A 24834-nucleotide genomic window follows, 5' to 3' on the forward strand; every position below is an offset into this window, starting at 1 on the left:
CTGGCCACCCGCCAGCCAAGTGGAAATGTACCAGAGAAAAGGGCCTTTGGGGAGCCGGGAAGGGGACCTGGAGCAGCCGGGGCGGGGTCCATCCTGGCACCGCAGCACCCCGGCCTCCCCCTGCCCGTCCTGGTCACCCAGGGCCCAGCTCCGGCTCTGCCGCAGTGGGGGAGGGGCGGGCTGTGAGCAACCCACGCAGGACGGGGACGTGGGGGCTGGGTCCTGGGAGACCCTGGCTGCGGGGGGATGTGTCTGCGCGCCATCGGCGTGGCGTTATCTGGCGTGTCGGTGTATGCGCGTGGGTGTGCGCCCGTGGGGTGTGTGCGCGCGCCTCGGGTGTGTGTGTGTCTCGGGCGCGCGCGCGTGGGGTGTCTCGGGTGGGTGCGCGCGTGTGGTGTGGGTGTGTGTGGGTGTCTGTGGGTGTGTGTCTCGGGTGTGCGTGTCTCGGGTGTGTGTCTCGGGTGTGCGTGTCTCGGGTGTGTGTGTCTGCGTGTCCCCGGTGCCCGTCTGTGCCGTGAGTGGGATGCGAGGCTCGGAGCCGATGCTCAAGGTCCTCTTGACACGGAATCCACGCTCGGGAAGCGGCGAGAGGGGGGAGGGGGAGACGAAGGGCTGGGGAAGGGGGGCCGCGGGGAACGCGGGCAGGGGAGGAGCGTCCGCAGTCCCCGGGGTTCGGGGCCCAGTCCCCGCAGCCCGAGCCTCTGGGGGGACCCTGGGTGGAGTCCCCCGCCCACCCCCACCCCTTCGCGGTCCCTGCCGGCGCCCGCGGGCGAGTGCGTGGTTTGGGGGCCCGGACGCCCGCGAGGACTTTCCCGCCGCCGCCCCGCGCTGCACGCGGACTCGCTGTCCAGTGCTCGCGACAGCGCCCTCGCACGCTTAGCAGTTTCTCGTTTATCAACCAAAGGCGAGAGGAGGAGCTGGGGCCTGGCGGCCCCCCACGCCCGCCGCGGGGCAGCTGGCAGGGGCCGCGGGGCGGCGGCGGGAGACGCGGGAGACGTGGGAGCCCGAGTGCGGCGCGAGGGGAAAGTTTCCGACCCGCGGGCGAGAGGCTGGGAAGTTGCGGCCTCGCCGGGTGGCGCCAAAGCCAGGCCAACACTGCCCCCGCGTGGACGCGGCGCGGCACTGCAGCCGGCGGCCGCGCGGGGAAACTGAGGCTCGGCGCTGGGGGGAGGGCGCGACGCAAGGTCCCCGGGAAGAGGTGCGGCAGAGTCAGGCCTCCCCCGACACCCGCAGGCTCCCAGGAACTAGAAATTCGGGGGGCGGGGGAGGGCGTGCAGGTCCAGAAAACGGTGTGGAGGGGGAGAGGCCACCCCAGGGTTTGAAATCCCCCTCCAGCCCCCGCTCCCCCTCCCCGGAGGGGGTGGCCCTGTCCCCAGCCCACCCCCACAAGGTCTGTCCACACTGTGCCTGGAGCTGTCGCCTTTCCTCTGGAGCCAGAGCACCCCTTCAGAGCCACAGGCCGCCATCCACAAGCCGCCACCCTGGCCCTAAGATCCCCAGCACCTGTCCCGCCCAAACCCCACCCTTTTCCTCTCCGCCGGGTGCGGGTGTGGATTCCTGGGCAGTTTCCTCACTGGCCAGGAGGGGGCAGTAAAGACCCGGAGCCTGGGCCTGGCCGGGGGCTGGGCCCAAATCCAGGCGTCCAGGAGTGGACGGGGCTCCAGCTCGGCCCAGGGGCTGGAGCCCGGCCAGGCGGGGCCACACCTGGCGGACAGGTGTCGGGTGGCGCTGCTGGGTCGGGGCAGCGTCAGAGACGCTCCCGCAGTACCTGCCGCCCAGTCCTGCGCCACCCCGATGTGGCTTTGAGCACGGCCCACAGTCCCCCAGGACTGGGAGAGAAACATCTGGCCGGGCCACCCAGATGCTGCGGCCAGGGGCCCGCTGGTGTGAGCCTGGCCTGGGGGGTCCAGAAGACAAACGTTCGTGGGCACGCAGGGTGCCTTGCCCCCCACCCATCAGCCTCCTCTCCGCTGCGATTCCGCCCCCACGCCCGCGGGTTCAGGAACCCTGGAGACCAGCAACCAGGAGAGGCTTGTAGGGTGAGAGACCTGGCAGCAGGTCCCAAGCACCGGGGATGTACGTTTATTTGCGGGGCGAGGAAGGCCCCTCCTCACCGCTGGCCGTGCCCATGCCTGGGCCCGGGCTCCCGAGGCCACTCAGCGCTGGGCCTGCTGATGGACTACGGAAGGCAGGAGGAGCTGGTACCCCTTCGGCCGGCCTCGCTTCAGGGCCGTGTGTGTCTCCAAGCGGGGCAGGAAGGACTCCTGGAGGAGAAGGGAGGCCAGCTGGGCGCTGCCGAGCGCGGGGTAGGGGGCTCTGGGCAGGAGACAGGCTCCCGGGGCCCAGGGGGACTCTGCGCCTCAGCGCTAGGGGGCAGACACAACCCCATTTTACAGACGGGGAAACAAACGGGGAAGGCAGTGTGCAAGCGCAGAGCTGGGACCTGAACCAGGCAGCCCTGCTCCAGAGCCCACCCCTTGGCCACGTGTGTAGCTGGCACCCCTGCCACCCACCAGGCAGGTGCGCCAGGTGGCCGGCGGCCCGCAGGCACTCACCAGTTTCTGGCTCCAGGAGCAGGGCGATTTGCCCGTCTGGTCGAGAATGCTGTGGCTGCCCAGGAGGGTTTTGCTGTCTCTCTGCTGCCTCTGGGCGGTGGCCCTGGGGATAAAGGGCCGGCTGCTGCTCATGGAGGTGTCCTCAGAGAGGTGGCTCTGCAGCTCCCGGATGGGCCTGAGGCGCACAGGAGCCTGTGAGCTGAATGGGCCTCCACTCCCAGGTCCACCCATGGCTGGCAGGGCCCTCAAGGGCCCAGACCCTTGGCCTGCCCCCTGCTGGGCGGTGAGGTCTTCAGGGTGAGGAGGACAGTGCATGTGAACCCCAGCCCTCCCCTGAACCTCACAGGCCGGGGGAGTCCCAGCTGAATGGGGAGCTGGCCATGGCCTCCTCCTTGGCCCTGGAGTGCAGGGCTTTGGGCAAACTCTCCAGCCATCTCCTGATGCTCCCAAGTGCTCGCTCCGATGCCGTCGGCTGGGCGGCCGGCCTGTGGTCGGCGATGCCCTGTCGGACTGGGGAGAGAGGGCACCGTGAGAGCTCTTCCGGGAGGGGCCGCTCCCCCCTCCAGCTCGCCCCTCCTCCCTCTGGCAGGCAAGGCTGGCAGAGCCAGTCGCCATGGAAACCCATGTCTCCCTCTCTTGCTGCCTCCGGAGAAGGCTCGGGTTTTAAACTATCTTGTGTGACAGTTTCTGCCTTTATCACCCGATCCATGGCCCCCACACCCACTCCTGCTCCAGCCCCAAACGGCCCCCCTTGTCTACAGTGTGAAGGCCAGTCACCCCACCATGGAAACCCAAAGAGGGTGGATGGAGGGCGTCCTGGAGGCTGGCAGTCTTTCCTGTCCAACAGCTGCCCTTCCGACTGGTCAGGGATCCCGAGGGTGGAAGGGGCAGGAAACGCCCGCAGAGCCCCACTCTGGCGCCCGGGGTGGGACCACAGCTCTCCGGTGCCAGTCAACTGCCATTTACATGAAACTGTTTCTCCGGGCAACTCCTTTCCCTGGATTCCCAGAGTGGCCGGGCCCCCTCTGGCTTCTGTTCTTGGCTGCTCTGTCATTTGCTCTTGGGGGCCTTGGCTTCCCCATCAAACAACTAGAAGTTGGGCAAAATCACAGCTTCTGTCTGCAGCTTTCTGTGGCCCTCAGGGAGCCCGGTAGGATCCCACCTGAACTGGCGCGGGTTCTGATTTTTAGGGCTTTCCCTACAGCTAGGCTTTGGGGCAGTTGTTTCCCGAAACTGCACACAGTAGGTGCTCAAAAAAACAGATGCAGGCTGTTGGCTGTTGGAGGCTGATGTTGGGGGTGGCTGGGTCCTGAGAAGAGAGGAGGCTGGGCAGGTGGAGAAAGGGCGCTTTGGTGAAGGTTATACCAGAGCAAGGACCACCATTCTCCCTGCTTCCTGACACCAGAAAACAGCGGAAACTATGTCAACCTGACCGACACTGTCACACTCAACCCCGATTGCTGAGAGCAAACCTGCTGGGGACCCAGGCCTGATGGTCCCCAGCTTCTTGGCCAGACCAGGTGAGGGGGTGGGGTCTTCCCCAGAAAGAGACGGCTGAAGCTCTGGGGCCTTTCCAGGCACCGTCCCGCTTTCACCAATAAGGGAAGATGCTCCCGGCCGTCTCCAGCCCCTGCAGGCCACGTGGGGGCCAGACGTGGGGTCAGCGGGCTGCGGGTGCCGGCTCCAAGGTGCGCAGATGCAGCCTGTGGGAACCCTCGGCCGCAGGAAGTCCTTCAGGGGTAGCGAGGCCGGGCCAGCCAGGCTCCTGGTCCAACACTGAGGCTGCGGCCTGGTGCCACCTGCTTCTGGACACTTCGACCAGACCTCAGACCCTCGCTTGGGTCCCTGGAGGTCACCTGACATCCTCTGGAGAGGCCAGCTCAGGCACCCCGCCCGCAGGCTGGCGTCTTGCTCCCAGGACCCAGGGCCACAGCCTGTGCCCTCCCAGGCCCCAGCCGCACCCTCTAGAGCCCCGGGCCCGCCCCGCCCGCTCACCCGCGCAGCTGCGCTCCCAGTAGCGGAGCGCTGTGTCCTGTAGGGTCTCGTCAGCAAACCGCACTCGGAAGGGGCAGCACCGCCTGCGGTGTCCTGAGCCTTCTCCCGAGAAGCTGTGGGTGAGCGTGGCCTTCAGCTTGGGGGCCTGCGGGCCGTGGGGACTGCGGAAAGAGGCAAGAGCAAGAGGGGAGGGCTGGGCCTGAGGCCCTGGGCCCCACCCACCCGCCGGGCTGGAGCGCGCTGTGGTCCTGCCGTCCCCGCGGCTGGCCTTTCTGAGCACTTCCTGCCCGCCAGGCCCAGGCCCAGGCCCAAGCATGCGGCCTGCAGCACCCACCACGCCGGCATGACTCCGGGACACGATTGCTGTTCCCATTTTACAGATGAGGAAACCCAGGCACAGAGCACCCAGGGACGGAAGCAAGGTCTGAGCCTGGTTCCAGAGCAGGCACCCACAGATAAGAGATGAACTCAGGACTCAGGCCGCCCTGGCTTCCATTGTAACCCTTTTAAGCTACGGTTTTCTTTGCTGTTGTTAATCCTTTCCCGAGGATATTTTTTCCATTGATTTTTGGAGAGAGTGGGAGGGAGGGAGAAAGAGAGAGAGAGAGAGAGAGATTCATCAATTGGTTGCCTCCCACGAGCCCTGACTGAGGCTGGGGATCGAGCCTGCCACCGAGGTACGTGCCCTTGGCTGGAATCGCACCCACAACCCTTCGGTGCACAGGCTGACGCTCTAACCACTGTGCCACACTGGCCAGGGAGGGCTATTTTTTTTTTTTTTTTTTAAAAAGCTTTTATTGATTTAAGAGAGAGGAAGGGAGAGGGAGAGAGAGAGAGAAACATCAATGATGAGAGAGAGTCATCGATCAGCTGCCTCCTGCAACCCCTCTGCAGGGGATCAAGCCCAAAACCCGGGCCTGTGCCCTGACCAGGAACCTGGCCACTCTGGCCAGGGTGAGCTACGTTTTTTAAATCTGTGCCATGGATCACGGTCATGCCCCCCATCCGGGGCTATGAAGAGGTGAAACAGACCACAAAGCACCCTGCTGAGCCCGAGTGACTGCAAGTTCCTGGGGCGGCAAACGCGTCCCATCTCCGGCACCTACTCTGACCCGTCGGCGGCCTCTGCCCTGAGTACGGTGTCAGAAAGGGCTCTGAGGCTCCACGGCGAAAAGTGCTGTGATCCATGGGCGCTGTCTGCCACGGTCCAGGGTTAGGAGGGGTGGTATGTGTGCCACATATTTACTCTCCGTGGTCTTTGCATTCGTGGGCAGTCCGCCCTCCGCCCGGTTTAAGCCGGAGGACTTTTTCCTGCACCCTTTCCCCCTCCGTTAGAGTGATGGTGTCTAAGCCCAGGGGAGCTCCCACGCCCAGGCCCTTCTCCGACCCCCGTCCCTTATTTAATGCCCCCCTAGTCCTTGACATGCAGCGAAACCTAGTACGCGTTAGAAGAAGAAATGAATGAGCCGTGGGTCGGGCAAAAGGACGGGAGACTGGCGGGCAGGCGGACGGACGGACTGACGGGTGAGTTACTGAAAGGGTCTGAGGGAAGCGCTGGCGCTCAGAGTGGGCAGCTGCGCCAACGGGTAATAGTTATGCGGACGGGTACGTAGACTCGCAGGTGGCTTCGTGACAGGTTAGGGATGGGTAGGACCCCGGATTTATAAGCAGATAGAAGGATTTGTAGACGGTTCGCCTACAAGTGGGGTTCATGGGTAGAATTGTGGGGGTTTGTGAAGAGACCGACGGCTGGCTAGGAGGGCGGGCGGGTGGACTGAGACGGATTATGACTGCTTCCGCAGAAGGCCTGATTCATGGGTGCACACACGGGTGGATGAACAGGTGGACAGACAGGTACATCCAGAGGAAGGAAAGGTGCTCTCCCTCCCCTGCCTCCCCCCCCAGCTCACCTGTTGGCCTTTTTGACCTTGGTGAATTGCGGGTGGTCGCCCCTCAGCGGCCCCAGCGTAGGTAGTTGATGGAGCAAAGTGTTCTCGAGGCTGTTCTGGAAGTCCGATGACTGGCACCTTGAAGAGAAGCAGGCCACACACGGGCATGAGTGGCCAGGGTCCCCCACCCTGGGAGCACCGGTGGCAACCCTGTCCCCGCCAGCAGGACACTGACACTTACCGCAGGTCGGGGAAGATGGAGCAGCTGGGACACCGAGGAGAGTGTCCCCACCAGTCCTCTGACACCCCCCTTGGATGTTGCGATTCTGAGGCTGCAGGGAGCCAGGAGGTGGAAATCGTTACGTGCCTTTTGCTTGGGGACGGTCCTTAGGAAGGTCTGCCTGGTTCTAGGGCCTGGGGCCCCGGTGGCCTCCTCCCTACGACAGGGGCAGGGGGAGGCCGCCCCCCAGCGGTGGTCGCGGGAACTCGGCGGCGCGCAGCTGACAGTAGCGTCTTCCCCGGAGAGGCGCGCGCGGGGGCCGGGCCGGGCGTGGCGCAGCGGGGGCGCGGCGGCCTGGGAGCCCGGCGGCCCGGGTTCGGTTCCCGGGTTGCGGGCCCGACCCCCAGGGGGTGCGTGGTGTTTCTACCTCTCCCCCTCTCCTTTCCTCTCCCTAAGGTGCGGCGGGGGCCTCCCCACCAGGAACGCCCAGCCCCCTGGGGACCCGCGGGCCTCACTGGGTGCCTGCAGCGGCTCAGCCCGCTCCTCCCCGAGCCGGCGCAGCAGCTCCCGGAGCCTGCCCCCCAGGAGCTCTCCCAGGAGGGTGCGCAGGGAGTCCCTGGCCTGCGGCGCCCGGCCCCGCGGCGGCTCCTCGCTCTCTCCGTGCGCCCCGGGCGCGCCGGCCTCGAGCAGCGCCGACGGCGGGGGCCTCAGCCCGGCCCTGCCCCGCGGGCCCACGGGGGGCAGGCGCGGCGCGGGGCTGCGGGCGGCCGCCCCCCAGCCTGCGGGCGAGCACTCGCCGCCCGACTCCGGCCACCACTCGGCGCCGCCCCACGAGGCCCGCGAGCGCGGTGACCTCCGGGCGCCGTGTCTGCGGCGGCGGCGCGCGCCCTGGCGGGGCGCCCCTTCCTGGGCCCGGGCGCTGCGGCGACGCCGGGGCATGTCTGGCCGCGCGGTCAGCTCAGGGCATCCTCGCGCCAGTGGGGGCGCGGGGTGCCCCCCGGGGCCATCGTGCCCAGAGCGAGGCAGCGCGGTTTGGGGGTGACATCATCGCGGGCTCCCAGCGGCTTCAGGATAGAGCTCGCCCAGCCTCTGCTTCCTAACCTGGAAAAAGGTGACGGGAAGAAGACCCACCTTTTTTTTGGTTTTTGAGTCGCTGTGACGTTGGCTCAGGGGGCGTCAGGCACGTGGCGGGCGCTCAACAAACGCGGCAGCTGCGACGGCGATGACGGCGGGAGGGGCGCGGGTCAGAGCGCCTGCGGCCCGGGCCCGCTCCTGCGCGGGCTGGAGGCGCCTCGGTGCGGAGCGCTTGGCGCGCGGGACGGTCCAGTCCTGGAGGCTGAGCGCCGCGAGCACTCGCCCTGCCCGAGCTGGGAAGCCTGGGACCTGCTGGGAAGGAGAGACCCGCTCAGCACCGCCCCTGCTGGGGCTCCCAGCCCCCCCCCCCCCCAAGGTGGGGAGCTTGTGAAAAATACAGATGCCCCAGATTCTGATTTAGAGGGTTTGGGGTGGGGGCCGAGGCACATATGTTTAACAAACTCTCCCTTTGGGAGGACCCCAGACCTGCCCCCAGCTTCTGACACTGGGAGAGGGGGGAGTCTCCGAGCCTGCTTCCTCCTCACTGCACCCCACTCCCAGATGCCCTGGGCTCTGAGCTGGCCCCCCGTGGCACACTCACCCTAGTGGGGCTTCGGGGCGGGGCCAGCGAAGGTCCCGGTGAGGTTTGAGCCCCCTACAGGTGGCTGGTGCTTGGGAGAGCCCATCTTCCCCACCTGGTCGCTCTGTGGGGCCCCTCCCTGCTGCCTCCAGGGCCTCTTCAGGGTCATTGTGATCCCCAGCCTCACCCAAGGCAGTGAGGAGCAGTGGGTGATGAAGCCTGGGGACAGAGGGCGGGGCTGTTGTGCTCTGGATGCCAAGGCTGCAGTCACAAGGAGGGGCGTGGGGGGTGGAACTCCTGACCAGGGGAGCCAGGCCCGAGCCAGGGACCAGGGATGGAGGGCCCAGAGCAGGGAGGCCCAGGTGGGTTATGCTGGGGCCCATGGCTCTGGAAGGGGAGTGCCCAGCGGGAGGCTGGGCAGTACCAATGCCGCGGGCCTGGAATGTAAGAGGATCAACTTCGAGTCCATGCTTCGCCTCTGGGTGCCTTTTGGTGCCGGATAAGTCTCTCCTTGGTCAGGGCTCCCTGGAAAAATAGACTGTGGGGGAAAAGCTTGAATTGTGACATTTGAGTGGGGGGACAAGTGTAATTTGGACCAGTAATTTCACTGGCGGGGTGTAAATTTACAATTTGAAAATGAAAATTAAAAAAGACTAATAAATTTAAGGGGTCTGCCTGGAGGAAGCATCACAGACTATGTATTCTATTTCTTTTTAAAATTTTTTTTATGTTTTTTTGTTTGTTTTTTAAGAGAGGAAAGGAGAGAGGAAAAGAGAGAAATATCAATGTGAGAGCTAAACATTGATTGGCTGGCTGCCTTCTGGGGATTGAGCCCAAAACCTGGGCATGTACCCCGACCAGGAATCAAACTGGCAACCTTTTGGTGCACAGGACAACGCCCAACCAGCTGAGCCACACCAGCCAGGGCCTATGTATTCTATTTCTGCAAATACCCCTCAGCCAGGGATGGCAGAGCATACCTGCTTGGGAAGTTAGAAGATTAGGTAGGAAAGGTGAAATATTTTATTTATTTTAAGGGTATGTGAGTTTTTAAAAAATGGATGGGGGAACATCAGGCTGACCCAATGATTCCTAAGGAGCTCTCCAGCCCTTGCCTGCTGTAAACAGTGATTGAACAACTACTATGTTTGAGGTTTGGGAACTGAGAAATGCAAGCGGCTTTGAGGTCAGGGAGCTGGCCCCACCTGGAAAGGCCTTGGAGTCCAGGTGCAGGGAAGGGACTCCCTTTTCTGTGGGCAGGAAGTAAAGGCAGGAGTGGATTTTTAGGCACCCCTAAAACAGCTATGCTCAGAGCTGCTGCCCCCCCCCAAATAAGATTATAGACATCCCCAGCAATTGACATTACCCAGGATGTATCTCCTTCCCTTACACAGGGAAAATGAAGTTTGGGAAAATGAAGCTTGGGAAGGGACCCAGGTCTGGCCTGGAGTATTCTAGAGAGGACACCAAATACTATGGACATAAACAGACCTGGGGGACCCAGCACCCCCATGTGGTTTTCACTTCATTAATAAACACACTGTAAGCGCCTCCTGTGTGCAACACCCAGAGGAAGGTGCTGGCGATTTGAGACCAGGATGTGAGTTTGGGAAAAATGAACCGAGGATGAATGTTGTCATCGTAACCTCCGCGAGTGCAGGGCTGCGGACTGATGTGCAGCATCCCACGGATTTACCCTCAGGGCGCCGGCCGGTGAGCAGGTATTGCTCCTGCCTGGCAGGAAGGAGGCTGAGGCTTTAGAGCCCCCAGGTCTAGCTACCTGCAAACCCCCGTCTCCATCAAGGCTGCTTCTGTTATGTGGGAGGGACCTCGGGGAGGGCAATCTTTTTGGCATGGAAACTTCATGGACTTGTTCTGCTTATTGGGGTGCCAACCCCTTGGCACTGCCAAGGGCATTTCTCATTTCTTCTTTTTGAGTCTGTGTATTATTTTAAGATGCCCACTGTTATGGGTGGCACTTGAGGAATAAGGCTTTTCCCCCTCCTCACCCAGGGGACAGCCACAGGACACTCGTTTTATTTAAGAGTCCAGCCTCGCCCCCAGACGGGCTGCCTGCGCCCCTGGAAGCCTGCGGCGTCCCCCGGAGACGCGCGAGTCCGCCGAGGCCGGGAGCCGGGGGCGGGGCCAGCGGTCGCGGGGCGGGGCCAGCGCGGCCCGCCCCGCCCCCGGAAGTGACGCGGCGGACAAAGGTGGCGCCGCCGCGGGTCGTGCGTGTGGCCGAGGTCTGCCGGTGGCGGCGGCTCCAGCGGCGTCGTGGCCGCCGCGCTCTCGCCTCCGCCTCGTCCTTCGTCCCGGGAGCGCCCCGGGGTGAGTGGGGCGGGCGGGCGGCGGCCGGGGAGGCCCGGACCCCAACTGCCTCGGCGCCGAGGCCCTGCCGGCCGCGCGCCCCGGGCCCACGTGCGCGCTCGGGGCGGGTCTGCGGGCCGGACGCGGGCCGCGGGGGCTGCCGGGCCCCCCCGGGCCGGGGCCCCGTTCCCCGGGAGCAGCGGGCGGGGCGGGGGCGCTGCTGTCCCGCCTCACCGGGGCCCGGCCCACGCGCCCTGACGCGGGGTCGCCCGGGCCGCGGGCACCTTGGGGACAAGGTCGGCGGAAGGCCGGGCTCTGCGGGCGCCCGGCTGCGTGACGCGGGCGCCGGGTGTGCAGCCTCTGCCCCGCGCGCGGGAGGCCCCCGGGGACCGGGGCTTGACGCGGAGGACGCCCGGGTGCCCGGTTTCCCGAGTTCGAGGGCGTGTCATGGCTTTAGTGGGACAGTCCGTCCACACGGGCTGCGGGAGGGCTGGGGGCGCGCGGGGACTGCCCTGGGAGCCCCGCAGCCACGCGCACAGAGCACCTCGGGAATCCTCGCGGCCCGCCTGTGGTCGCGGGATGGGGAGCCCCCCCCGCAGACCCGCTGTGACCTGCACCCGCAGCGGTAACGGGGGTCGCCCCAGGAGCGTCCCGCGCTCTGCAGTCTACAGGCGCTTACGTCCGTTTTTCTCTTTGATCTTCACAGTTGAGAGAACTGACAGGATCTCGTTCGACAGAAATGTCTCACCCAGCGCTGTAGGGCCACTTTAGCTTTTACATCCACGTGTCATCGCCGCCTTCCCCTAAAGTCGGTATAGCTGCTCCCGTTTCACAGATGCAGCAACTCTGGTGACGGCGGTTACGTGTCTCACAGGAGCTTACACAGCAGCAGAGCCAGGATTGACCCTTGTTTTTAGCATTTTCCCCTAATCTTTTTGTCTTTCCCCCCTTTCTTTTTCATAGAGCGTCCTGCCGTTCTCCTATGTCCAGCAGCGGACGCACAGATCCACGGAGCTCAGGCCCTGTCCAGGCTTCGAGGAGGAGGTAACTGCAGGCGGGCTCCGGCCTCCTGTGTTTCGTAGACAGATGGCTGCGAGGATGAGGTGACTCCTCCTGGCACTGACAGTGACAGTCCAAACACAGTCTCTCCCACGGTCGGTCCCGGCAGCTATCCAGGCTTTGCCCTAAACACCTTGGAGGGGGAGGTGGCCCGATGACCATGAAGGATGGGCTGGTACATTTCCACCTGAGAGGAGTGCAGGTCCCCTATGAGCAAAGGGCTCCTCTCCTCCCTCCGAGCGAGTCTGGAGCGCACACAGCCAGGGTGTGCCCGGCTCCTCACTGTGGAATGGGCAGAGTGTAGGACTTCGTGCTGTTGGACCCATCACCCTGCTCCCTCCAGCTCCTGCAGAGTGTAGACTGGGCCCCAGGAGTCACGTTTACTAATGAATCAGCTTTTAGAACAAATGTCAGAGTTATACTTGCCATTTCCCGGCCTTGATGTGCCTCCCCTGGCTTCTTCCTAGAATCTGCCTGTAAGTGGAATTCTTGTAAATTAGATTATTCAGGGACCTTGACATTTAAAGGAATCATGTTATAAGGCTTTTGGTAAAGCAAAAAATTATATTGTCGGTAATGGCCTTCAGTGTTACCAGTTTTGAAGAGTCAGATTTTTATCTGTGGGGTTTTCTTAAAAGTGGAAACTGGCTGTAACTACACAAAGCTTTCTTTGATTCACTCAACAACCAATTAGCAAACACCCCTGGTATCAGGTGCTGGACTAATGGCTTTCAGAGTAATGGCCCTGCCCCAGGAAGCTTGCATCCGGGGAGGGCAGGCAAGGCAGGCAGGCAGAGAGGAGAGCCCGATGTTTGGCCCCAGGTTTATTCTTTCCACTTAACTGGGAAGTGCATGTTTCGTTGAATACCTGTGTGCCACGTGGGATCCGCCTCGGTGTCACCTTCTCTCAGCCACTGCCTTGTCCGCCATTCGGGAAGGATGCCTTCAGCCTTTGGGTTCCCACGGCACTGTCTGACTCAGTGAGAGTCTTCATTGTTTCCCCATGTTTTTGTTGGTTTTGTTTCTGCCCTGTCTCCTACTGACTGCAAGCTCTGGGGGTCAGACTCAATGTTGACCAGCCTCATAGCAACTAGAACAGCACCTACCAGGGTGGACATTTGTCACAAGTGCCAGGGCCTCGGGGTAGAGCGAGATCCTAATGTCCCTCCTGGGCAAAATGTGGCCTGCTGGCTGAGGGTGGAGCTGTCCTCCTGCTCTGAGCAGAGTGGGGGGCCTGAGCTCTGCCGCCAGGCCCCTGCTGTTGCTTTTGGTACTTTGTCCATCTGGTGACACTCCTATCAAAGTCTGCTTTGGCTCTTGCCCTTGTAGTTCACACAGCTGCCAACAGTCTTCCAGAAACACACATCTCATGTCCTCCCTGCTCAACCCATAGTAGTTCAAGCTCACTGCTCTTTAGGGTGAAATCTAAACTACTAAACATGACCCCTAGGACATTGAGTTTCCTGTTGCAAGGGCCCTGTGTAGGCTCTTTTCTTCCTGGGCAGTCTTCTTGCCCCGTCTGCTTAGTGAACTCTCCCTCATTCACTGTTTCATCTGATGGCACTTCCCCAGGGGCCTTCCATGACCCCGCTGGAGTTAGGTCCTTCTAGAGTGTGCCCTTCTAGGGTCCTGGACTTCACAGCCCTTACAGTTGCGATTGAGTTGAGCTGTTTCCATCGCCCTGTTCACAGCACGGTGCCTGGCAGAGTCCTGGCCAGTTGTGATGACTGGATCCCGCAGTGAGGGTGCTTCTGTGCTGAGCAGTGAGGGAGGGAGGCATGGGGACTGCTCAGGCCCCTCCCACCGTCAGCCCCGATGCCCACTATAGCAGGCATGGGCCTCTTGCTTCTCGGTCCTTTCTCACGTGCAGATCAGATTCTGTCCCCTGGAGTCAGGCACCGAGCTAGGTGGTGTGTAGAGAAAGCAAAGCACTAGAAGCCAGGGTTCTGGGTCCCCTGCTCTGATGTGAACATAGCTTTGTAAAATGACTTGAATGCAAGAGACAGGACTGTCCTCCAAGGGGTTGGCAGCAGAGTAGGGGTCACTGGACATTCTGTGGCAGGACTGTGACCAATGAAGCGCCGTGTGGGACAGGCCCTTGACCAGGCTGGTTCCCTCTTATTCAGGGGCGCTGCTGAGCTTGCCTGAGAGAGACGTGGCTGGGGACAGCATGACGAGCGAGGTGATAGAAGATGAGAAACAGTTCTACTTGAAGGCCAAGACATACTGGAAGGAGGTCCCGCCAACAGTGGACGGCATGCTTGGGGGGTACGGCCACATCTCCAGCATCGACATCAGCAGCTCCCGGAAGTTCCTGCAGAGGTTTCTGAGGGTAGGCAGGTCCGGGGTGCTCTCCAGAAGAAGGTGTGGCTGGCACCCCGATTTGTACAGCTGCAAGGTCTGCGGGTGTCTGCTGGTGTCTACCACCCAGGCCTCGAGGGCGGCGGGCTGCTTGTGGACTGTGGATTTTGCCTCAAGGTTACCCCACAGGAGCTGGCCATTACGCTGGGGGTCTCCCTGCTACCAGAACTGAATGGTCTTCCTTTAACTTGTTCAGTTTTTCCAGGGACAAAACCTTTGCTCTGTGGCTTCTGGTGGGCATTTGGGCCACAGGTGTTAGCTATTCTGTTGAAGGCGGGCTCCTAGTCACTCACCCCACTGCCTCCCCTGCCCAGGTTGGAGCCTCCCTGGTTCTGTCCCCTTGCCTCTCCCTTAGCGAGCACCAGGGGCTGCCCCCGCCCCCCCCAATCCACCCAGTGTCTCCACCCACTTCCAATCATCTACATTCATTACAACCCTGTGCTCCCCGATTACCTATGTTCTCCATGCTGTCATCTTAACAAGGTCTCAGAAGAGATAAATGTACCTATTCAGGTTAGCACCTAAAAGTGGAGGTTGGCTTTCATTTTAGAAATCTGTGACCCAGAAAAATGATGTCATGCTCACACCCACTGGCATCCCCACTGGTGTCGGCTCAGCCTGTGCTGTTTAGATTTGAGTAACTGCGGCATCTCGTGGGGACCGGCCCCTCCGCAGAGACAGGGTCCCCTGGCTTTCTCACCTCCTGAGCAGCTCCGCCTTCCCTGCATTGTAGGAAGGCCCCAACAGGACAGGCACCTCCTGCGCCCTGGACTGTGGTGCCGGCATCGGCAGGATCACCAAGCGGCTGCTCCTGCCGCTCTTCAAGGTGGTGGACATGGTAGACGTGACGGAGGACTTCCTGGTGAAAGCAAAGACCTACCTGGGTGAGGAGGGCAAGCGGGTGAGGAACTACTTCTGCTGTGGCCTCCAGGACTTTAGCCCCGAGCCTGGCTCCTACGACGTCATCTGGATCCAGTGGGTGATAGGTGAGCATCCACCTCCTGTGTCCTCAGTCCTGCAGGGTCTTGCATGGCTCCTCTGCAGAGACTGGAGTGCCCCTGAGGCCCTGGGGCCAGCACTCCCACAGCAGGTGGGTGGGGGACTCCTCCAATCCTCCCAGCACTCCCAGGACCAAGGAGGCTCACACCTCCTCCCACACTTCCTTTAACTCCATACATGCTGCTGCCCGCTGGGGGGGAGGGCAGTTTTTTGTAGAACAATTTTAAACGACCATGGAGTTTTTATAGGTTTTTTTGTTTTTTTTTTAATAAGAGGAAAAACGTTGAAGCTTTGGTTGTCTCTGCTGTTGGCGGTGAGGAGCCCGGCTTTGCCAGCCCGTCCTGCACCCTCAGCCTGCTGACCTGGCAGCAGGCTACTGTCCCGGCGGTCAGCCACCCCCTCCAGGGTCCTGTATTCTGTGGTCCCAGAAAGCCTGTCTGGAGTTTTAATGTGGGGAAGGAACTGTTTGGTGCATGGCCTGGGTCATCTGGTCAGGGTGAGACCCCAGCTGCATCCCTCATGATGGCCCTGGGCCCATGACTTCTGAGCCAGTTTCCTCTTACATGAAATGGGGCTCAGTAAACCCCTTGGGATGCTGAGAGCCAGGGCAGCCCTTATGTTAACATGAAGTGCTCAGCTGAGCCAGTAAGTGGCTGCAAGGACACCCAGTAGGGTGTGTGCACCACCCCCAGAGCCCCCGCCTCTGCCTTCCCCAGGCCACCTGACCGATCAGCACCTGGCTGAGTTCCTGCGGCGCTGCAAGCGGGGCCTGCGCCCCAATGGTGTCATCGTCATCAAAGACAACATGGCCCAGGAGGGCGTGATCCTGGACGACGTGGACAGCAGCGTGTGCCGGGCCCTCGAGGTGGTCCACAGCATTGTCCGCAGCGCGGGCCTCAGCCTCCTGGCTGAAGAGCGGCAGGAGAACCTTCCGGATGAGATCTACCATGTCTACAGCTTGGCCCTGAGATGAGCAGGGCTGGCAGGAGGAGGGACCAGTGCAGGGTGGGGAGCTGGCAGCCAGGCGCCATCCAGAGGCTCCATGTCGATGGTTCACAGGTGCTGAGTGAGGCCACTAAATATACCTGCCACTCAGTACACAAGCTCTTTTTAAAAATAGGACCCAACAGGGAGTACGGATGACTGGGCAGTGCAGGCCTGTGGAAACAAGGTGACCCGTGAGAAGCGGGATTCTCTGACCTCCACCAGGCCTCCAGTCACAGGCCCCGGCTGCCTTAATTGGAAGAGAACCCCCTGAACTGGGCCGGGGACACTACTTCGGGGGAGAGGAGCAGCTGCTGTACCTGCAGCAAGTGGGAAGTTCATGTCCCAAGTCCTCTTTGGTAATGGGGTCCTGGTGTCCTTAATGTGACCGTCACAACAGCCTGCAGCAAGGGGAGAGGCCAGGAGCCTCATTCTTGGCTATGCCTTGTGGCTCCTCCTTGGCGGATGCTTTCAGTTAAAAATAAAAAGGGCGAGCCCCTGTGCTGTGAAGGCCCCGTCTGGAGTGGTGCTTTTCTCCTGGGACAGTGCTGACCACTTCTGGGATGCTGTAGGGTCCTTCATCCTGAACTAGGGGTGGGAATGTTAGCAAGGACCTTTAAGGCCAAGAGAAATTGGTTTAATTTGGTAATATAAATATGTCCTTTAGCGCCTTAGCTTAACTCCGAGGCATTTACACAATTCACAGCGACCAACGTGACAAAAACAGCTTTGCAAGGGCTCAGCACTAGGCGGGACAGGCAGCTCAATCCTGGCAGCTTTCTCCCTCAGACAGACAATGGACAGGGCTGTCCCTGGTCGTGCATGATTGCTTTTTAGCAGAAGGCATGGTCCCAAGACCCTGGGTTTGGCACAAAGGGGCCACCAGAGCACAGCCAGTGCCTTGGTGGGCGGGGCCGCAGGTGGCCTGGCTTGAGCTGCAGAGGCCAGCAGGAGGCAGCTCAGCTCAGCTTTCTCCCCAGCCCACCACCAGCACTGCTGTGGAATAAAGGGCCTCGACTGGGTTGCACCAGCAGAGGCCCACCCAGCCTCCTGGCTTCAGCTCTCTCCATGCAGCTTCCCAGAGGACCGAGGCTTGGAGTACCCTGCTTCTGGGAATGCCCACCACTCCCTTCAGACTCGTCCCAAATCTAAACCTTGTCATTTTTTCCCATGTGGGTTGAGAACTTGGGGTTGTTGCCAAAGGGACGGGGGGCAGTCTCCCTGAAAAAAACAAGCCTTTTGCACTGGGATGATGGCAGCTGCCAGGCTCCCTCTGTACCAGGGTAAGTCCCATTTCCAGCCTGCGCCTTCCAACAGGCAGGACCAAAGGTTCCCCCAAGGCTGCTGCAGGTACTTAGATCCACCGACGGGCTGACTGAGGGCCCAGACCCTTCCCTTCAGCTGGGAGTGGTCAGATGTCATCGTCCACGGGGCTGCTGTGCTCACTGAGGAGGTACCACTTCAGCCTGTCGGGTAGAGGTAGGGCTCTGACCTTCGCATCCACAGGCCATGGCTGAAGGTAGAGCCGGATGTACACACGACACAGGTGCTTGAGGGGTGGGGGGCAGCTCTCTAGCTGCCTCAGGGAGAAGTGCAGGGCCTGGATCTTCTCTGCCAGGCTGCCCACAGGATGGATGTCGAAGTTTTCAGGCAGCTGCAGTTTGTGGGAGTTAGTCACCATGAGATCCAGGACGGTCTCAGCTTTGCGCAGGAGGTCCACATGGCTCTCATCTTCGGCGCAGCCTGGGTGCGAGCAGAGCCTGTCGAAGACGATGTGGAAGCCCGACCAGCAGGACGCGCCGTGCAGGGAGCAGTTGTAGGCGGCCCCGGACTCCAGCAGGAAGCGCAGGAGTGGGAAGTGCACCTGGAAGCTCCTGAGGCAGATGTGTGTGAGGGACTCGTGGGCCGGGCACTCGCTGGGGTCGGCCCCGTGGGCCAGCAGCAGCTGCGTGACTTGGAAGCAGAAGCGGCTGATCACCTGGGCTTCCTCTTCATCTCCCCCCACGGTCTCACCCAGCAGGAAGATGATGCAGGTGAACACCGTGTCCCCATCCTTGGTGGTTGCCTTGACGTCCGCCCCTGAAAGAGCAGCAGGGACAACAGAAGGTGGGAGAGGCCCGTAAGCCCTAAAGTAACGCAAGGCGGGGCGGGGCAAGCCGGCAGGACCTGAAGTGCCCTGTGAAAGCAGGCAGCCGGGGCAACCTGGGGCCGAGCCTCACCTCCTTCCAGCAGGAGCCGGATGTTCTCGGTGTTGTGGATCTGCACGCCGTCGCTGCTGGCCAGAGCGTGGAGCAGAGCGGTCTTTCCTAAGGAGGGGAGAGAGAGAGGGTGGGAGGCCAGGGAGCCAAGAGCAGGGCGACCCGAGGTGGAGGGAGAGACACGCTCAGATTAGAACACGAGCTCTGAAAAGGATGGGCCGCCCTGGCCGGCTTGGCTGTGGTTGAGCGTTGACCAGCGGACTGAGGGTCCTGAGTTGAATTCCGGCCAAGGGCATGTACCTTGCTTGCAGGCTGGATCCCTGGCCCAGGTTGGGGCATGTGTGGGAGGCAACCAATCGATGTGTCTCTCTCACATCGATGTTTCTTTCTCTGCCCCCCTTCCACTCTCTCTGAAAAGCAATGGAAAAATATCCTGTGGTAAGAATTATAAAAAATATAATAATAATAATAATAATAATAATAATAATAATAATATGCCTGGCCGGGCGCGGCTCAGCGGTTGAGCATCGACCTAGGATCCAGGAGATTGAGGTTCGATTCCCGGTCAGGGCACAGGCCCAGGTTGCGGGCCCGATCCCCAGTCAGGGGCGTGCAGGAGGCAGCCGATCAAGGACTCTCATCGATGTTTCCATCTCTCCCCCTCTCCCTCTCTCTGAAGTCAATAGATATATATTTAAAATAATAATAATAAATAAAATGGAAAGGGTGGACCGCTCAGCTAGGCCTGAGGATGGCTGCTTTCTGGCCATTCTCTCCAGCCACACAAAACAGAGCAGAGGGGCTAGGACAGGGTTTTTCTGGACCCTGGGATGCTGCCCAAGATCTGGCTGCGTCTCTCCTGACAGGAAGACACAGTTCCCTGAGAAGCTGAGAGCACACATCTCCAGGTCCCCTCCCGCCCGACAGCATCAAGGGGCCACGTGGGGCCGACTGCACTCTCTCTAAAGCATCTGCAAGTCAGCAAACTGCACCTGCACACACCAGGCCATGCTGTGCCAGCACACGGGCTGCAACCAGCCTCCCCACCTGTGACCTGGGTACCTCAGCTCCCCTCACAAGGCACCTGGGCTCAGTGCTGTCTTGCTTTCTCATGGGAAGCACCCACCATGCTTGTCAGCTGCGTTGACGTCTGCTCCAAGGTCCAAGAGGCGCTGCAGGCAGGGCAGGCGCTCCGGCTCCTCGCTGGCCAGGTCCAGGGGGCTGCTCTCATGGATCTGAGCCAAGCAAGCACAACCAGGTTGGCCTGGGAGGCTGCTCGTGCCCCTACTGCATACCCCCTTCCGAGGAGGCTGGCTGGCTCTTACCCGGTCCCTCCGGTTAACGTCAGCCCCATGGCGCACCAGCAGCTCCACCATGTCAGGCTGGTTCCTCAAGACGGCGATGTGCAGGGCCGTGTAGTAGGTGACCGGGTCTGAGGGCAAAGACACAGCTCTCGTCAGTCCTGCCCAGGCCCAGCACTCCCACCTCCCGAAAGTCAGAACACAGCTGTCTGCATCGGGTGCGACATCTGGGTCAGACCAAGGTTCAGGTCCTGGGTGTTCTAGTGGGCACGAACTTAACCTGTTTGGGCTTCAGTTTCCTCTGCTGTAAAATGGGGTCATACATCTCCTCAGGTTATTGGGAGGATGCCCAGAGTGACAGCCTCTCCAGCCTGGCAATGCCAGCCAGGATCTCAAAGCTGGGTCTCCAAGTGCCTGACTTCAGAATGGGGCCCCCGCCTCAGCAACTTGACCCTCCAGGAGCCCAGCAGCCTCTGAGCCTGTCTTCACATGGGGAGAGGAGACATGCCTGGCCACCTCCTGTGTCAGCACAGACCCCCATTTGGGACATCTCCTGGCTGACCCTGCCTTCCCAGGGGGGAAGCCAGAGGAAAGGAAACCAGCTCCATCACCATCACCACCACCACCACCCCCGCTCTCGCCCCAGGATCTACAAGCTAGAAGCCAGCACAGCCTGGCTGTGATTTAGGCCCGGTGTGGCCTGCCTGCTTCCCCTCTTCCTATGGGGGGAACAAAAATGCAAGATCGCTCAGGGCAAGTGGCAGGAAACCACCTTCCCTTACTGCTGGGTGCAGTGCCGGCAGCTGCATTTTCCCCTTAACAAAAGCAGGGACAAGGGAGGCCACCCAGTGTCGGTTTCCTTCGTCATCACCCATGAAATAAACGAGGGAAGTATCTCCTAAGAGGACAGGCAGAGCCCGAAAGGCTGGCCGCCCACCTGGGGCAGGGTCGCACCAAAGCCACCCGTCCACTCCAGCCCCGGGGCTCCCTCTGACCTTCAAAGTTGAGGTTGGCCCCATGCCGCAGGAGGACATCGGCTGCCTGGGTCAGCCCCAGCTCGGCCATCTTCAGCAGCGCATTGCTCACACCTTCCTGGTAAAACGGAGAGTGGGCCTTTCTCTCCAGAAGCTCGGTGAGGACCAGGATGCGTCTCTCCTCCTCGCTGGGGGCGTAACTGGGCCTGGGGCAGGAGGGGGTGGGCCAGTTGAGGGTGGGAACAGCTGTGGGACCAGCTGGCTCGGCACCCTGTAGGTGGGTGGCCTTTAGTCTCCTGCTGTCAGCACCACCCCAGGCAGGGTCCTAGCTCTCGGGGGCAGAAAGTCTGTGTGTGTGTGTGTGGGGGGGGGGGGGGTCAGGCCAGACCTTTAACTGGATTGAACCCCTCAGGTTTGCTGAGAAAGGGCTGGGGAAGACTCCAGCCTCCTTCCAAGTTGCAGAGAACCTGGTCCCTGGCTTGGGTACAGAGCCTCACCTACCTGGGCTGTTGGGATGGACAGGAACCCTGTGGCCAGGAGCAAGAGTCAGACATGGACACTCCTTCCTCAGATAACGACTGTCCCTGAGCTGCAGAGGATACCAGCCCAGCCCAGGCAGCCCTCTTTCCCTGCTTGCTCACAGGGGCAGTTAGTCTCTCCCAGTCTTCCAAAGGCTGGGTGCACACAAGGCTCTTCACCTTGAGCCCCAGTCCTGTGATCTCCCCCAGCACACTGACCACTAAGAACCACCATGACTTTCCCCAGCAGTTCAGGCCCGTGGACAGTCCTTGCACATAGCTCCTTCACAGACACCCATCTCTTCCTCTCCATAAGGCTTCCCTTCCTCACAGGTGCTCCCCACTCCCTGCACCCCTTAGTCTCACCCATCTGCACCCCTTCAGTTGTTGGGACCAAGGTTCCATCCTCACCGCCTGGGCAGGACTCTGACTCATCCCCCAGCCCTAGAGAGTGCCCGGTGCCCCACGGGTGCCAAGCAAACAATCAGGGACTATAAAAGGCCACGCAGCCTCCCTTTGCTGCCCTACCGCCACCCCCCCCAGAACAGCCTTGGAGTTAAGGAAACACCTTGCACAGCCTTTTCATAACAAGCCTCAAAGTGAACAGAACAGCGGGGAAGAGCCTGTGTTCCCACCAGTCCCGGGAGACAGGCGTAACTACCGCTGTGCTTGCAATTCCAACGGACCCCCCCAAACACACAGCCGACCCCCTTTCCTCTGAAATACTAGCTACTTTCACATGACCCTCAGTCTCTCTCCTCCAGCGCACAAGCACCATCAGGGGGGCTGGGGGCTCTGCTCGGCTCCCTGACGGGCCCTGACGACTCGCTGCCACCCTCCCCCCGGTGCACGGAGACCTACTCGGGTCGGGACGAAACGCTAACTCGGCCACAGAAAGCTCCCTTTTCGCGCTGCTCCGGGAGAAAAACCGAGGCCTTCGGAGATGCCACCCTGCTCCTCGGCAACCCCAGGGGGAGGGCACCGGGCAAGGCGCAGGGTGGGCACCGAGGCAGGGGCCCCACCGACACGGCCCTGCAGCGCCCCCCGCGCCCTGCGCCCGGCACCGGGGGGGCAGGAGCCCGCGCGACTGCGGCCTGCGCGTCGGTCCCTCCCATGCGAGGTGGGGACCCAGACGCCCCGCCCGCCCCGCGATAAGCAGCGGCGCCAGGGCGGAGGCGCGCGTTACCCGTCCAGGGGCTCCTGCCTCTCGGGGTCCTGGACGCCCAGCGAGCCCAGGATCGCGTCCACCAGCGGCTGGTACTCGAAGACGATCCTCCGGAAGCCGTGCAGGAACGGCATCGCGGCGGCCGCAGCCCGCCGAGGCCTCCCGCCCGCGGGCCGCGAGGAGCGAGCGCGAACGGCGGCCCGAGCCCGGCCCGGCCTGTGCTGGTCCCGCCGCGCGCGCCGCTCCGCCGCCCGGCCCGCTGCTCCACGCCGGAAGTGACTCGCCGACTTCCGGGCCGCGCCGGCGCAGAAGGAGGGGCCAGCGGGCGGGCGGCGACAGCGCCCCCTGCGGGCTGGGAGGACCGCGGCGCGGTCCGGAGCGCGAGCTGGAGGCGCCCGGCGGACCTGCCGCCCAGGCTGCTCGCAGCGGGAGGCGCGCCCGCCGGTTCCGGCCCGGTTCCGGCCCGGCCCGGCCCGGCCCAGCCCCGCTCCGCCCTGCGATCCCGCCCGCGGCCACCGGGCGCCATCCGACCTCCGCCCGTTGCACGGCCCGGCCAATGCTGACTCGAGCCTGGCGCCCCCAAGCCTAGGACCACCCTTCTTCGGGCCACGTACTTGCACCTCCCCAACCTCGAGTCCCACGGTGGGGCCCTTACAGCTTCATGGTTCTGGAATATCTGTTGTGAAGAGGTGTGCCCGATCCCAGCCTTGCCACCCGCCCCCCCCAGGGCCTGGGAGTCTCTCCCACCTGGCACCTGCCAGAGACCAGGGTTGTCAGGGGCAGGAAAATCCGTTTAGAGCCACATTTAAAGACAATCCGATGTGTCTTATGATTCAACATTAAAAATGGGCAGAATAAGCCTCCTCCGACAAGAGCAAAACAGAGCTCACAGGAAAACCCCATCCAGAGCATGCCCAGGCCCAGCTCCAGGGACCCAGTGGGGCCAAGTATGCAGCAGGGGCTGGATAATTGCTCACTGTTGTAATTGTCCAGTTTACAGGGTACTTGCGCAGATCAAATGACAAGCCATTAAAACCCTCATCAGGCCTGGCAGGCGTGGCTCTGGTTGATAATGGACCTATGAGCCAGGAGACGTGCCCCAGTTTCAGGCCCGAGCCCCAGTAGGGGGCCTGCAGGAGGCAGCTGATCAGTGACTCTGAATGGGGCACTTGCTCCTGCCTGCTTCAGTCTCCCCCGGTGTTACACTGGAGGGTTGGGAACGGCTGCCCCTGTTTTCAGGGTGTCGTGGTGTCCCCCCCCCATAGATTCCAAGGTTCTGAATGGTGCAACCACAGGCAACCCAGAGGCAGCATGGCCCTTCATTTGATCCGGGGTCACTTGCTCCACGGCACAGGTGAGGGGACCGAAGCACCTGGGGGGCCTGATTTGTCCAACGGCACACAGTGAATAAGTGGAGGAGGCCCATCTAGAATGGGGTCCAGGGCAGAGCTGGGCGGGGGGACAGCCTGGCCTGAGGCCTGCTTCCTCCCTGGCTCCATTTGTTTCCTAAGTACCACAAACTAGGTGGCTCAAAACAGCAGAAACGTATCCCCTCCCAGTTCGGGGGCCAGAAGTCGGAAATCAAGGTGTGGGCAGGGCCACGCTCCCTCCAAGTCTAGAGAAGGCTCCTTGCTCAGCTCCTCAGCTCCTGGCAGCCCCGAGCATTCCTCGGCTGCGTTCCTCGGCTTGTGGCAGCGTCACTGCAGTCTCGGCCTGCCTCCCTCTTCACGTGGCTTCTTCCCTGTGTGCGTGTCTCTGTCCAAATCGGCTCCTTTCTAAATGACACCGGCCATCGGACGTAGGACCCACCCTAATCCAGTATGACCTCTTTTTAACTCGGTTACATTCACAAAACCCCCTTTTCCAAATAGAGTCACAGTCATAGGCCCTAGGGGCTAGAACTTGAACATATTTCTGGAGAAGGCAATTGAAGCCGTTGTAATGAATGAGGCCAGGTGTGACCCTGTGGCCTCTGTGCCTCAGTTTCCTCTCCTGTGAGCTGAAGGCCTTTGGCTCTGACAGTCTTGGAGGCAACAGAGAGCTCTGCCAACGAGAAAACTGTCTTATGACCAGCACAGTAACAATATGAGCTAACTTTTTAAATTTTTGTGTTAACCATCACCCGAGAATATTTTTTCCATTGCTTTTCAGGGTGGAAGGGAAGGAGAGAGAGAGAGAAACATAAATGTGAGAGAGACACATCGACTGGTTGCTTCCTGCATGCGCCTCGACCAGGTAGGTGCCCTTGACCAGAACCGAGCCCGAGACCCTTCAGTCTGCGGGCCGACGCGCTAACCACTGAGCAACACCAGCTAGGGCCGAGTTAACTTTGATCTACGGAGCCCTCTCCATGTGCTGGGCACTGCGCTAAATGCTTGACATGCTAGCCTCCGTCAATCCTGTTAAGTAGGTGATGTAGTCACACCATTTTACAAACAAGAAACCAGGCTTGGAGAGGTTTGGGTGCTTGTCCAACGTTGCACAGCCAGGCCTGGCCTCTGGGAGCCGAGTGTCCTGCAGTCCCTCTGGCTCTGGGTCCAAGAGGGTCTGGACATGCAGGAGGGAGGAGCTGACCCCTGCTCTGTCACAGCCCTTGGGCACCACGCTTTGGAGCCAAGCCCTGCCGCCTGCCTGTCGCCCAGGCCCCTATCTTTA

The 24834-nt window shown here is 61.5% G+C and overlaps 3 protein-coding genes across 5 annotated transcripts; 1 reads left to right on the forward strand and 2 right to left on the reverse strand.

The window, feature by feature from the left end:
* Positions 1-2036: 2036 nt before the first annotated feature.
* Positions 2037-7598, reverse strand: LOC308564034 (uncharacterized protein C9orf50; the record flags this gene model as incomplete). The annotated part of the gene is made up of 7 exons (XM_081151745.1): positions 2037-2264; positions 2556-2730; positions 2900-3065; positions 4551-4711; positions 6461-6577; positions 6681-6771; positions 7175-7598. The coding sequence occupies 7 exons, from the start codon at positions 7596-7598 to the stop codon at positions 2157-2159; spliced, it is 1242 nt and encodes a 413-aa protein (XP_081007871.1). The 3' UTR covers positions 2037-2156.
* A 2906-nt stretch (positions 7599-10504) lies between these two features.
* On the forward strand, positions 10505-16533 carry NTMT1 (N-terminal Xaa-Pro-Lys N-methyltransferase 1). Of its 2 annotated transcripts, none has more exons than XM_081151894.1 (5): positions 10505-10641; positions 11584-11664; positions 13806-13947; positions 14774-15026; positions 15756-16533. In XM_081151894.1, the coding sequence occupies exons 4-5, from the start codon at positions 14876-14878 to the stop codon at positions 16010-16012; spliced, it is 408 nt and encodes a 135-aa protein (XP_081008020.1). In that variant the 5' UTR covers positions 10505-10641; positions 11584-11664; positions 13806-13947; positions 14774-14875; the 3' UTR covers positions 16013-16533. The 2 variants fall into 2 exon arrangements, with proteins under 2 accessions (XP_081008020.1, XP_081008019.1); XM_081151893.1 differs by having other exon boundaries at positions 10506-10641; positions 13806-14011.
* A 113-nt stretch (positions 16534-16646) lies between these two features.
* Positions 16647-22441, reverse strand: ASB6 (ankyrin repeat and SOCS box containing 6). 2 transcript variants are annotated; one of them, XM_081151864.1, is made up of 6 exons: positions 22201-22441; positions 20518-20702; positions 19547-19653; positions 19348-19456; positions 18243-18329; positions 16647-18102 (listed from the first exon to the last, which is right to left on the reverse strand). In XM_081151864.1, the coding sequence occupies exons 1-6, from the start codon at positions 22311-22313 to the stop codon at positions 17435-17437; spliced, it is 1269 nt and encodes a 422-aa protein (XP_081007990.1). In that variant the 5' UTR covers positions 22314-22441; the 3' UTR covers positions 16647-17434. The 2 variants fall into 2 exon arrangements, with proteins under 2 accessions (XP_081007990.1, XP_081007991.1); XM_081151865.1 differs by lacking the exon at positions 19348-19456 and having other exon boundaries at positions 22201-22398.
* Between the last annotated feature and the right edge of the window lie 2393 nt (positions 22442-24834).

This window comes from Miniopterus schreibersii (genome assembly GCF_964146895.1).
Source record: "Miniopterus schreibersii genome assembly, chromosome: 11".
Taxonomy (NCBI): Eukaryota; Metazoa; Chordata; class Mammalia; order Chiroptera; family Miniopteridae; genus Miniopterus; species Miniopterus schreibersii.